The sequence below is a fragment of the Ranitomeya variabilis genome, chromosome 1 (assembly GCF_051348905.1).
Source record: "Ranitomeya variabilis isolate aRanVar5 chromosome 1, aRanVar5.hap1, whole genome shotgun sequence".
NCBI lineage: Eukaryota > Metazoa > Chordata > Amphibia > Anura > Dendrobatidae > Ranitomeya > Ranitomeya variabilis.
Window position 1 is genome coordinate 392953002 of NC_135232.1, and position 14281 is coordinate 392967282.

Genomic DNA, 14281 nt, shown 5'->3' on the forward strand with positions numbered 1-14281 from the left:
ATCCCAGTTCTTCTCTGGTCCCGGCCCCTTTTATTGCAGTCCCTCATTTATTAGGGTATTGCCTGTGCGGAAGCCTCCTACCTAGTGCTAGAAGGGATAGATCTAGAAGATCAAATTGTCTCCCAATTTAAAGCGATGTAACAATACAGAACAACAAGCATATCTGGTAACACGTCTTTATTTACATCCACATAAGAAAAAAAAGGTAAAACAAGAAATGGTGCGTATCAAAAACTGCTAACAGAGAAAGCATAACATACTGTGCCACAAAAGCTACAGCCAGCATATGTACAGTAAAAAAAATTAAAGATATAAAACATTAAATAGGAATTGTCACAATGCAAAGGTGCAATTAGAAACATGGCAGATAGAGGACTCGAGAACATCCCAAATCACACTGACTCTTCTCCTGAAAGGGAAGAGAGGAGCCTTCTACCTTCTTAATAAGAGTTGTGATGCTCTGTTTTGTAGTCAGCACCTAAATGTAGCACCCTGCAGCAGAATAAATCTCTGCTGAATATTTCTCACCTTTACTAATCTTAAATAATTTCCCATGTTTTTAGATACTTTTGAACTATTCAATGCTCTTTTTGTGGTATTAAAAATAATTTAGAAACACTATTGGAAGGCATCTCAGGATGGAAACATCTTTATAGGGTTTGCATGGAGTCACCTTGGTAGCTGAATTGGCTTTTTATCACACCGGCCCTAGGATGTGTGGTTCATCTGCTAGGAAGACAACATATCTGAAGCATATGCAAGAATTTATGGTATATGTAATATATACCGTATTTTTTGCTTTATAAGACGCTCTGGATTATAAGACGCACCCCAAATTTTGAGGAGAAAAATAGGAAAAAAACTTTTTTTTAATAAAATGGTGGTGCTTCTAATAATCCATGTGTCTTATCGCTTACTGGGGGTGATGGCTGCGGTGAAGCGGGGTTCCAGGGTTGCTGCTGGAGGAGGCAGGAGTGGAACGTTGCTGCAGGACGCAGGCTGGGATGAGGGGGTGTTCCGATGTGCGGCGCGCCGCTGCGGGTGTCCGATGCTGCCGCTGTGCTCTGTCCCCGGTGTTGCCGGGTGTTGCTGTCACCGTGCTGTGTCCCTGGTGCTCCCTGGTGCTGCCGCTGCGCTCTGTCCCCCAGTGCTTCGCGCCGCGCTTTGTCCCGTGCTGCGTGGGGGGCTCTGCCGTTCCATCCATGCTTTCCGGGGCATGTGCGGTGGATTCCTTCTGGGAAAATGGCCGCCGGGAGGCGACGCATACGCAGATGGAGATGTCGGCACTGAAATCTCGGGAGATGAGCACGTGACAGAGCGCGGCGGCAGCACCAGGGACAGAGCGCGGCGGCAAGCACCGGACACCCGCAGCGGCAGCACAGATAAGGTATATCCACATTGTAAGACGCACCCCCATTTTCCCCGCAAATTTGGGGCGGGGGAAAGTGCGTCTTATAAAGCAAAAAATACGGTAATACATAAAAGTATAGCCTATTTTAACACAACCCCCATCATGCCCTGACGACTGAGGATGTTAGGTAATGTTGGAGGTTGTAGTTTCACCAGAGCTGGACGGGCAAAGGTTGCTGACCCTTGGTTAGAATATCCCAGTGGCCGAACATATAGCACCTGGGTAAGAAAGCAGTCATGGATAAAGCCCCTGTGGTCTCTCCTATGGATGACCAGCAGACAGGACAGTGCCATTTGTACTGTGCTCTTTGTCGTGGAGTGCAAATTAGAGTTCTTTGGCTACTCATGGGAGAAGGTGCTTTGCCCTAAGGATTCTGCTTCTGTGACACATTCCCTTTAGAGAGGTTGTCCAGTCGGTGCTGCTAGCACTTGGCAACCAAGGTTACTGATTGACTACTGTGGGCAAGTGCCGGTAAAACCCGCCATCGTTGGAATCCTACAATCAACCAGTGGAGGACCACCAATGATCTTTGCGACATCTGCAAGAAATTGAAGGATATAAGCTGCTCCTCTGTTTTTTGTGCACACGGCCCCTTTCTTTTCATTATCCTAGAGGACATTTTTTAAAGCCAAACCTCAATGTTACTTCTATGTATGAATTGTAAAATAACACAGCGATTAAGTTTATTGACCCTAATGTTTCGCTGGAGAAGTATAATTATATAGAAATGTTATCTCTCACAAGGAACAGAGGAAGATTTCTAAAATATGTTCTCCAGACTGAGGTCACAAAACAGTAAATATTTCCAGGCTGGAGAGCAATTAATCTATGTGTACCAAAAGTCTCCCTTTCTAGTATTGTTTATTGTTACTCGACACTGTGCTTTGTCTGCTCGGTGGTGATCTGCTGAATGGGTGCTAGATGTATTCGGGAGGAAGATGAAAAGTGCACTCAGCTCTCTGAACTTCGCCCTACTTGGCAGCCACTCTGTTCTTCCACATTTGCATGCATGAGCTGTTCGGTGCCTATAGGGGAGTTACTGTATGTCGAAAGAGCAGTGAAGAATTACCCTGACCGCAAAATCCAGATATTACACTCAGTTTTGAAATGTTATACACAAAATTTACATATGTTATGTTTGTCTTATGAGTTTTCGTAGCGTAAATTACTTATTGAGGTATTATAGAGTAAAATTGGTCTGTCTTGAAAAATAGAGCAATAATTAATTGAGATTGTAGCAAAAGTTCAAAAGAGATTTTTGGGACTGATACAAATTATTTTGTGTAAAATTGGTCATGTACATAACAATTCATACATTACACATTAATATGTGACATTTTGTAATTACAGTCCATATTTCATCATTAGATACCATTCCAAAAACAGGATTTCAGCGTAGAAAAAAATAGAAAAAACAAACTTTTACACTTGCATTACAGTCGGGGCATGGTTTCTATACTAAATCATATGGCATTTTATTCATCTATGAGGAAAAAATAATTTTTAACGGAGGTTTCCAATAACTGAGAACCTGAGACAATCTAACTCTAGTGATATTTTTTTAATTGGGTTGTCCCTGACCATATGACTATTAGGGCCTATGGGTATCATATAGACAAAGAAATAGTCCAGCTTCACGAGTAGATTCTTCTTTATTTAAATGAAATCCATACACAGGACATGATCATGATTAAGGGTGAGTGTTCACCTGAAACGCGTTGATGAGAGCATTGTACTAACGAGAATTCACTTGTCTTCATGACTTTTCATGTCCTGTGCATGGATTTCACTTAAAGAAGAATCTACTCGTGAAGCTGGACTATTTCTTCATTTATCGCTTATTTGGGCTGCTACAGAACCATTGTCAGAGCTCCAAGTGGATGGGGTTAATGTCAATGGTAAACTGGAATCTTCATTGTTATGTGGGTATCATACAGCATAGTGGCATCCTTTAGACTGTACATCATGTATTATTTGATTGCCCTTTAAAGGTTTTTCCCCCCAAAAATGGGACTAAAGTGCCTAAATGAAGCAAAGGTGCAAATGCTCGGCCTCCACGCCATTGATTGTCTATGAGACTGCCGAGCACAGCACAGGCAGTCCCATAGACAATGAATAGAACAGAGGCTTCACATGCAAACCTCTGCTCCATTCAGAACAGATAGGAGACAACTCCTTTTTCTTTTTTTTTTTTTTTAAAGAATAAGCCTTTAACTTTAGTTGGCAGGTGCCACTCCTTCTCCATTAATCCTTTCAGCCTAGAAGTTGCACAGACACGTTTGGAATTAATTGAATATAATTTTTTTAATTATTTCAATCCATTAAAATGTGTGACACAGAGATCCTTTAACATTGCGATTTCAGCATCATGCAACGTTCCTCTTTGCTCATAAATTGTTAAAGTGAACCTGGCAGCTGATACATGCCCAACCCACAGGCAACATGTAACAAACACTGCCTGTATGATTTCAGACATGTATGTTTGATTCTGAAACCCAGAGTAAAAGATACTTTAAAAGCTTTTTTCTGCCCTCTTCTCTTCAGTAATGGGGCTCTCTCAGCATGCGTGTATAGGGAGAGACATGTCAGTCATAGCCAGTGGGCAGGGTAAAAACCTCTGGGGACCAGCCTTTTTGACTAGTCTCTTGTATGACGCGGTCCCAGGCGGCTTTTAAAGTGTGTTTTCCTCTGAAACACCTCAGTCTTTCTTGTCAAGCTGCATGTATCAGTTGTCAGGTTCCCTTTAAGAAGTACAAATTTGAATGGTCAGCAGATTTACTTCTGTCACTTTATTACATTTATAATTATAGGATGTTGTGGGATTTGTAATGAATAATCTACTTTCTACTGCTGAGCAGCCTTAAAACTACCTCAAAACCGGTTTTTGGTCATGTCCCATATAGTCAAGGGGCTATGATCAGTAACTGAAAATAGACATGATGATGTCAACCTATCGGAGTATAGCCACACGGTGCAGCGGTGGAATGGTGGCAGCCCGGCTACAGCTCCATCCACCCACAGTGGATCAATAACCACACAATTGTGAAACAAAGCCCTGCAGAAACTGTCCATAGCGGTGGGGGGAGTTCCGGTCACATCCAGCCGGTTGCACCATCTGGCCTTACCCTTAGCCAGTCTTCTACTCCATTAGTACAATTATGTGCAACAAGCTCAGTTGCCGCTTATTTTATCAGTTCTGTATTGTTTCCTTCCCTGTTACCAACCTCGCGTCTACCAGGGGTCCAACCATGCTTCATTACACAGATGATCGGAATGTACTTTACTTGGATCAGAAAAGAGTCTTCAGTAATTCACGGTCTACTAAATTCCACCGAGGAAAGATAAAGCATGCAGAGAAGAGAAGACTGATGGGTTACCTAGTTAGAATTCAGGACTTGAATTGGTCAGCTTTGTAAATTCAAAGCAGGAAGTTCCAAAGAAATAAATTATAGCTCAGTTCTTCATGAAGTCAAGTCACTAATCGTGTGACCGAGAGGGCCAGCGCATCCTCTTCATGTCAATGCAGTTCTAATACTTTCTAAACTGTAAGGAGACAAAATAGGAATTAGTGTAGAAAGATATAGATACAAATGACTCACGTTTGTATCACAGATGGTACCTGCCATGTCATAGGGGTATAAAGAACATTTCTATAATATTTCTAAAAAATATGTTATATTCTGTATGTACAGATATATACATTTATAAAGCAGGTTTAGCATAAGAGCAATAGCAGTAAATTGCGTTTTAGAATAACACTTACTGTAGCAGGTAAAGTCCATCTGTTATATCTCACTCAGTCTTGGCTATTTTCCCGAGCACCCAGATTACGTCTCTTTTTGGACTTAGATTTGGCCTGTGGAATAGTAGATGCCATGCTTAACAATCAGCTCTTATTTAGTTGATAATCTGTTCATAGGCAATTGCTACTTCAATTGCACCCTCAATGCTTCCTTTTTTGTTTTTGTGTTCCATCTTAAAGGAATCCCTGATGTATTCCACCAACATATACATTTGACCTTTGCCTCAGTCATTTACTTCAGCCATTGCCCACAATTATTTTTGTTGTGTTGACCCACTGTTTGGAAAAGTTCTGTATGCTGTGCTTTCCTAATAGTAAGTAAAATGGCCTGCTATTGCTTAGTACCCCAGTGAAGACCAAAAGGACATTCTCTGGGCCTCTGGTGAATGGAGGACTGTGGCTACATTTGTCATCTGCACCAGAAGCTTTCCAGACGCATATGCCGAACATGTTCACACAAACGTGTTTTAGACATAGTCTTAGCTGTATTTATTTGCATTTTGCCAATCATCAAGGTTGTGGGAACGGTTCCATGAACAAATCTCAAGACCACTGATTTTTCCAAATGATGTTGGCTAGAGCCCTACACTGTAAAATAATTTCCTGTAATGGATTGTTATTGGACTAAAGGTATCCATACACATTAGACCAATGCCAAATTCAGAGGGACCTACTTAAAGTGTATGGGAGTAGTTACGACTTTCCCTTGTTGGCAGACATTGGGGGGGAAGACGAATGGGCATTTCGGCAACCTGATCCTTTGTTTTCAAGGGAAATAAGCTATCACCAGAGGAGTCTGACAGCCACTTATGTCGCCCCCCCTCCACCATCCATTGAGAACATGTGCATTTTTGGCCAAGCCAGGTATCCATGTGTCTATGTGAGGTCAGGAGGAATAAGTGTTGAGCAAGCAAGAATTTAGCCAACAGTTGTCTAAAGGTGTATGGCCACCTTAAGCTACTGGTATGCTTGTATTAAATTGTGCACTTTGGATCAGCCAATTGCAGAATTATCACTATGGAAGCGGGAAGAGACCAAACTTTTAGATAAAACTTAAAGGGAACCTGTCACCTGAATTTGGCGGGACAGGTTTGCGGTCATATGGGCGGGATTTTCGGGTGTTTGATTCGGGTGTTTTCGGAACACACCGAAATACTTCCGGGACATAGTGTGCCGGCGCATGCGCACTAATGCTTTTCGGCTTTACCCACAGTTGGGCAAAGCATACTACGCGTGCGCAAGGCAAGATTGCCTTGCGCAGGCTTGTACTACGGAGGACACAGCATGAACTTCAATCCAATATTGCGGCCAGCATGCAGCCAGCGGGTAAGGAAAGGGTGAATCAAACACCCGAAAACCCCGCCCATATGAACGCAAACCTGTGCCGCCAAATTCAGGTGACAGGTTCCCTTTAAGAGTATATGACGTATATTGGTATACACAACAAGTTGTTGGCTAACCCAACGCCTCAATAAGGCAGGCTTTTTTGACAAGTATCTCATGAGCATATCTCATTTTTTTGATCTGTCAGTTAAACAAGTCTTGAAAAAAATATCAATAGGAGCACAATTTCCCCAACCTAGTGATTAATGAGGGGGCTCCAAGTCCTCATTGTTGAATGGGGATTCCAAAAAAGCCAAGCATCCTGTATAGCTGACAGGTCGTAAAACTGAAATATGCCCAGTCTCTGCATTATCCACTTAGCCAGCTCCCAAATGCCACCAAATAATCAGGTGCAATCATTTCTTTTCCATCGAGCAAGGTAATAAATTTGGCCTATAGAGAGTAGGCGTGCTTTTTTGTGTTATAGAACCCATCTTACAATATGGTACAATTTCTACATTTTTTCATTACTATTCAGCGATTTAATTTGCATGTATCAGAACTTTATCCATAGACCCTTGATCCAAATGTTATATAAACATGTAAATTCATGAAAGACATCAGACAAAACATGACGGACTTACGTTAAATGCAGTAATGCTCTAAATATAGCCCTGATCAGCAAGAGCTAAGGAAAAAGTAATGCTTTTACCAGTAAATGTGCCGTCATTCATTTCCATATTTCGGTTTCACAATTACCGTACCTTCTTTTGCAATCTTTGAATTTTAGCTTCCTGGGAATTGATTTTGTCTTGGTGACTGTCCACTATTGCTTGAAGGGAAATAATTTGCATATTTTGCCTTTCAATAGATGCCTTAGAAAAGGAAAAACCAGTGATCAATATTTTGTTTCTGGGGACCCTAACAAAGACATTGAAGTAGGGTATCAATATGATTTCCACTTTTTAACAAGTAGTGCAGTTATACTTATTAATACCTAAAAATATACATACTGTCTTTTCATGACATTGATATGAAATCCAGCCAAGCACTATTATGGCATCTGATACATTACTCATTTCTGTAAGAACAACTGATACTTGAGAAATATTCACCAGTCTTACAGTTACAGGTCCCAACTTTGGAGACACTATGCTACCTTGATTGACTAGTAATCATAGATACTTACCAGAATCTCCGAGGTGTTGAGAACAGATTCCCTCTCATGCCTTATGTCCAGGGCAGTTTGGATCTTGCTTTCTAGAGGCTTGATTTTGTTGTCCAGTGAGGATTCTTCTTCCTTCAGCCTAGCTAGTTCCTCTGAGATTTCAGCAAGCATCTCATACAGTTTAGCATTATCTTCAAAGCTTCTTGTTTTTTGTCCTAGTTCTTCTCCAAATTTAGTCGCTTGATTGACTTGTCCAGAGAGTTTTGCTAGAGATGTATTGAAGTGATTCAGTTGCTGGAAAATGCTTTTGATTTGATGTTTTGTATGGTTAAATTCCCTTTTTAATCCAGACCCAATCTGGAGAAGACCTTCAGAGAGTAGTCTAATTTCATCCTGAGGATATAAACTCAAATCTGCACGAGCGCCCTGAATTGGAGGAGCTAAAAAACACAATGAAGAAAGCAAAGAGAACAACGTGCAAGTGCCTCTCATTGTGTACACTAGCTAAATAGGAGGCTACAAAAGGAGAACCTGTGTGTGTGATCGGTCTGGTCCTTCCACTCCTCAGGCTAGAGATCTTATTCTATGAGCCACAGACAGCAAGACAGGCAGAATCAGTGTTCTCCAAATTCCACAGATTAACCCTCTGTTAGCCAATGGCAGCTGTCCTGACTGTAGTTAAGAAACCATCTGTCACTGTGACACACTGTAAGAATGAAATTACCATGCAGCACACGAAGTAAAGAACTCAGAAGTGTAGTAACACTTCCTTTTTCAGCGTACAGTAGTAGTTTGCTAACATTTGATGCATACGGTAATATCATTTAGGATCCTGTATACATTTCTTTCCTTTTTGTTTCTTTGCTTTCTATTTTTTGTCTCTTCTTTCTCACTTTCTCTTTCTATTCTTTTTATTTTTACTATTTTTCCCAATTGTCTTCTTTCTGTCCTTCTTTCTTTTACTTTTCTCTCCTTTCTATTCTTTTTCTCTTCTTTTTTGCTTTCTTTCTATCTCTCTTTCTGTCTTTCTCTCAATCTCTCTTTCTGTCTTGCTTTTTCTGCCTGTCATGCTTTTTCTGCCTGTCTTGCGTTTCCTGTCTGTCTTGCTTTTTCTGTCTTTTTTTGTCTTGATTTTTCCTTCTTTCTGTCTTGTCTGTCTTGCATGATTTTATTTTGTCCATTGTGAACATGCGTCAGACTAAATGAATAAACAGAAATTTCATCCTTTTGTATTACTGTCCTTCTCCATGCTGGTGTGTTCTTTATGTCAATGATTACTGGTACAAAATATCCAAGAGTGTCATTATTTTTAACTAAGCATTGGAACAATTTTTTACACTATTTCGTCAATTTGGTCTCAGCCACTACAGACCCTAAATAAATATAATGGAACTATGGAGGAGCAATTACGCCATTAGTCTATGGTACCTTGTGACAGTACAACGGAATAACATTAGAAATTGTGCTGGCGAAAACAATAACAAAAATGTTGATTTTCTTTGAATAACACAAAACATTATATGGTGACCTGAAAATAACATTTATTTAAACACCTCATCTGTCATAATATTCTCACCCTGCGTGATTTAGCAAGTGCTAGTAATTTGCTTGGCATTTGCCCCCATTGTCTACCCTACCACATACAGTGATGTCCTGCTCAGCAGGCTGAAATACATTTGCACTTGGGTTTTGCATTACCCCACAGACTGTATTCTTGTTTTTGATCCATGTGGCTTTCACTATTTGCGTAACATAAGCAACACCAATACTGATCTTTGTAACTAAAACAAACAAATTGTATTTTCTTGTACATGGCTATGAGATATACATAATTTCAATTTATTTGTGGGTTAAGTTATTCTAAATTAAAAATACAAGGTAACTTTGCATATAGGTTAAAAATCTCCAACTGTTTTGTGTATACAGCTGCTATGTTTCTACCATGTGTGTCTGTGGTTGCAAACGACAAATAAGGCCTCTTTCACACTTCCGTCTTTTCAGATCCGTCACAATCCGTCGATTTTTGAGAATGCAGGATCCTGCAAAAAAATTTGCAGGATCCTGCATTTTCCCATAGACTTGTATTAGCGACGGATTGTGACGGATGGCCATCCGTTTCATCCGTCGTGCACTGGATCCGTCATAAAAAAGCGGTCCGTCGTGCAGAAAAAACGTTCATTGTAACACTTTTTATGCACGTCGGAAAATCGGTCAGCGACGGATCCTGCGCTGACTGTCGTCGGCTACAATGGAAGCCTATGGGTGCAGGATCCGTCTCTGACCGTCACACACAGGAATCCAGCGACGGATCCAGTTTTTCCCTTCTGAGCATGCCCTGAAGGATTTTCAAGTCCGGGAAAAAGTCTCTCTCTCTCTCATTCCGGAAATTTTCCCCTTGACAAATCCGAACGACGCATCCGTCGTTTCACAGGATCCGTCGCACACGTTTTTCACTATTTTCATGATGTCTGTCGATACGTCATTTCACTGCACGTCGACGGAAACCAAAAAACGCAAGTGTGAAAGTAGCCTAAGTCTGCAACAAATAAGAGACATATGTGAGAGAGCATGAGCTTACACTCTACAAAAGTGAGAACAAGAGTGGGAGGACCCTGCTGATCATAAGAGATTACACTATACAAGAGAGAGAGAGGACCCTGCTGACCTTAAGATCTTAAGGTACCGTCACACTCAGCGACGCTGCGGCGATATAGACAACGTGCCGACCTAAACTAGATCGCTGGAGCGTCGCTGTTTAGGTCGCTGTAGAGACGTCAAACACAGCAACTCCAGAACGATGCAGGAGCGATCCAGTGACGTAACGGCGACTCACTTCTCACTTCTCGCTGGTTGTTAGCTCCATGTCAAACAGCCGGAGTGTACCGACTGGCTAGAAGGAGACGCTGCGATGCCCCCTATGCTCGTTGCTGTCGTCGTTGCTTTTGATGTCAAACATGACGATACACGCCGACCTGGCGACGAAATAAAGTTCTGGACTTCTAGCTCCGACCAGCAATGGCACAGCGGGATCCAGATCGCTGCTGCGTGTCAAACACAACGAGATCGCTATCCAGGACGCTGCAACGTCACGGATTGTTGTCGTTCTCTTTGCAAAGTTGCTGAGTGTGACGGTACCTTTACACTCTACAGAGATAAGAATGAGAGAAAGAAGACCCTGCTGACCATAAGAGTTTACACTCTACAAAAGTGAGAACAAGAGAGGAATCTGCTGATCATAAGAGATTACACTATACAGAAGTGAGATCGAGAGAAAGAAGACCCCGCTGACCATAAGAGCTTATACTCTACAGAAGAGAGAGACTTCCCCAGTCACTCTGCAGACAGAAATGACTCTGCTTTGTAAACTGTGCTCCGCTGGGAACCGCTGATCTGTGACGGCCCTGATACTATCCACCACTGTACAACATACGATAATACGATAATCCTTAAAATGTCATGGTGGTACGGCATTATGGGGAGGCCTGCACAGTCACTCAAAAACACATTAGCCCTCTCTGATGCTTCAGCAATGTGGGAAATGGTACCCAGCAAGCTTTTTGGGTTTTTTTTGCAAACCACAAATCGAATCTGGAAATGTTCAAATTCGAGTGAACACATGAATTTTATGAAAATCGTCTCAAACTGGATCCTCAGCAGGATCTTCTTTCTCTCGTTCTTACCTCTGTAGAGTGTAAGTGCTTAAGGTCAGCAAGGTCTTTTTTCTCTCGTTTCACTTCTGTAGACTATAAGCTTTTATAGTCAATGGGGTCCTCTTTCTCTCTCTCTCTTGTATAGTGTAATCTCTTATGGTCAGCAGGGTCCTCTCTCGTTCTTACTTCTGTAGACTGTAAGCTGTTATGGTCAGCGGGTCTTCTTTTTCTCGTCTCATTTCTGTAGACCAATGTTCCCCAACTCCGGTCCTCCACCAACAGGTCATGTTTTCAGGATTTCCTTAGTATTGCACAGGCAATGGAATTATTGCCTGTGCAGGTGCTACAATTATCACCTGGGCAATACTAAGGAAATACTGAAACCATGACCTGTTGGTGGCTCTTGAGGACTGGAGTTGGGGAACATTTCTGTAGACTGTAAGCTGTTATGGTCAGCGGGGTCTTCTTTCTCTTGTCTCATTTCTGTAGACTGTAAGCTCTTATGGTTAGCGGGGTCCTCTCTCTTGTATAGTGTAATCACTTATGATCAGCAGGGTCCTCTCACACTCATTCTCACTTCTGTTGAGTGTAAGCTCTTATGGTCAGCGGGGTGCTCTCTCTTATATAGTGTAATCACTTATGATCAGCAGGGTCCTCTCACACTCATTCTCACTTCTGTTGAGTGTAAGCTCTTATGGTCAGCGGGGTCCTCTCTCTTATATAGTGTAATCACTTATGATCAGCAGGGTCCTCTCACGCTCATTCTCACTTCTGTTGAGTGTAAGCTCTTATGGTCAGCGGGGTCCTCTCTCTTATATAGTGTAAGCTCTTATAGTCAGCAGGGTCCTCTCACTCTTTTTCGCCTATAAAGTACCGTAAGCCTTTATGATCAGTGGGGTTCTCTCTCTCCTCTTGCCCATGTGTATTTTACAAACAATTACAAGCTTTCCAGTATTGAAATCTTAGAAATTTTGGAAAATTCAGTGAATTAGAATTTCTAACGATTCACTCATCTCTAATAAATACCCATTAGGCTATGTGCACTGGAGGCTCTGAGCTATTTTATCCTGTAAAATGACGCACACCATGATGGAAAGTTTCATGAGGCGCCACCTTTATTTTTGTTTTTCTGTTCCTATGGCAGAGCAGAAAAAAACAAAAATGGTATGAACCCAGCCTTATGTTTCCTGTTGTATTAGCAACATTCATTTTAAATATTGTCTGTTTTATATTTTGCTTGTGGATAGAAAATTAAAAACGTTTTATTTTTCCTGCTGTCCAATGCTCCTTTTTATTCCACATTTTTTATCTTAATGAGAAGCAGATGAGAGGGTAAAAAGGACAGAAAGGAAGTGATGGGATTATCCATGGTTCCCTGTTGTGTGTAAACAAGTTATTTTTTCCTCAAGTCCTTCTTTGTTACAGATAGCCTGAATAATATTCATATATTCTGTCCTGCACATTTCTGTTCACGTAGAAAGATTTTTTTTTTGGCAACCTGTTTCCTCTCATGAGCCACATACGGTACTTCTTTATTAGTCCCATAGACTTTGAGTGAAGCAACCTTGTACATTCTCAACTGCTGGTTTTCTCAAACAGGTTCTCAGGATCCCTGTTTTCTTGATTGTTAGGGGCTTTGTTAGTAGGAGTCTCAGCGAACAGCAACTTATCGAAAGGACAGGCCCTACTTGGACACCCCTTTCTTAAATTTTGTATTCCCTATTGTAAAATTAAAATAACAGATACTTACCAGCGCCATTCCAGCGATGTCGGCTCAGATACTGGAAGTACTGGGGGCCTGCAGGCAGACAGGACACCAGCAAGCAGATATGGAGCAGATGCTGTAAGCACTGGAGGCCACAGACAGACAGAGCAAAGGAGAACTAAGAGTCTTAACCCTTTCATGACATCCGCCGTACATTTACGGCACATGTTGGAAGCGGATGAATGGAGCACATTCCCGCAGTGAGCCCTCCCTATACCCGCCAGGTGATGACTATGAATTACAGCCATTCCCTGCTGCTAACAATCGCAGTTGGAGCGGTGCTCTGCCCTCGATTGTTAAAGCACCACTCCAGTGGGGTTTTTTTTTTCAGCGCTGGAGTGGCAGATTAAATGTAAGCCCCCTGCCCCTGGACATATACTCACGCTGTGGCGTCTTCACCATTTTTTTTATGTTGCTCCGGTCCCACAGTGTCATCTTGCGAATTAGCTTCTGACTCTCCACCCATCGGCGCTCCCGTGACGTGATCACAGGTAGCCAATGGGTTGTCATGACAGCAAACCCCTGTGCCTGTCATTAGGGACTTCGTTCAAAATCCTGCCTGTGGCTGGGCTTCAGAGGAGACTGTGATTTCTGCTATATGCAGTGATCCCACATCATCGCTGTATATAGCACAATCAATAAGACAATCGGATCTTCAAGTCCCCTAAGGGGACTAACAATAACATTGAAAAGTGAAAAAAAAAAGGTTTTAAAAAATATGAAAAAAATTAAAAGAACTTAAAGTTCAAATCATTCCCATTTTCCCCCATTAAAAAGTCTGATCTCTCCAAATATAAAAATAATTAACCCGGTCGATAAATACCGTAAACAAAAAAAATACAAGAACACCAAAATTACATTTTTTGGGGTCGCCACAATTCCACAAAAAGGGCTGTTACAACAGCTCTGGAAAGAAGGGGAGAAAAAAACAAAACACAAAAGGGGAAATTGGCCACGGCATGAAAAGGTTAATGCCAAGACACAGGTGTGTATCTTGGTATGTCTTATGTAGTCCTAGGCGGATGATCACATGAGAACACACCAGGCCACTAGCAAAGCCTGACGCAGAGGGAGAGCAGAGTTCAGCGGACCAGGGCGAAGGGAGCAGAGGCCGGACCTGGACAAGTGTGTAACAGGCTGCTTCATTCACATTTGCCTCAGA

At 41.9% G+C, this 14281-nt stretch overlaps 2 protein-coding genes across 7 annotated transcripts in view; one reads left to right on the forward strand and one right to left on the reverse strand.

Moving 5' to 3' along the window:
* Positions 1-14281, forward strand: part of DOCK8 (dedicator of cytokinesis 8) — a 259998-nt gene that overhangs the window by 90268 nt on the left and 155449 nt on the right. The window lies entirely within an intron of this gene.
* On the reverse strand, positions 163-9033 carry LOC143761372 (uncharacterized). Its single transcript, XM_077249100.1, has 4 exons — positions 7726-9033; positions 7301-7411; positions 5175-5267; positions 163-4954 (listed from the first exon to the last, which is right to left on the reverse strand). The coding sequence occupies exons 1-3, from the start codon at positions 8194-8196 to the stop codon at positions 5208-5210; spliced, it is 642 nt and encodes a 213-aa protein (XP_077105215.1). The 5' UTR covers positions 8197-9033; the 3' UTR covers positions 163-4954; positions 5175-5207.

Bases quoted from the DNA above. Each gene is read 5' to 3' on its own strand.
- LOC143761372 (XM_077249100.1), bottom strand. From the start codon at position 8,196: ATGAGAGGCACTTGCACGTTGTTCTCTTTGCTTTCTTCATTGTGTTTT. The intron at 7,412-7,725 runs GTAAGTATCTAT...TCCTTTTCTAAG, and splicing joins TCAACACCTCGGAGATTCTG to GCATCTATTGAAAGGCAAAA. The intron at 5,268-7,300 runs GTACGGTAATTG...ACTATTCCACAG, and splicing joins TTCAAAGATTGCAAAAGAAG to GCCAAATCTAAGTCCAAAAA.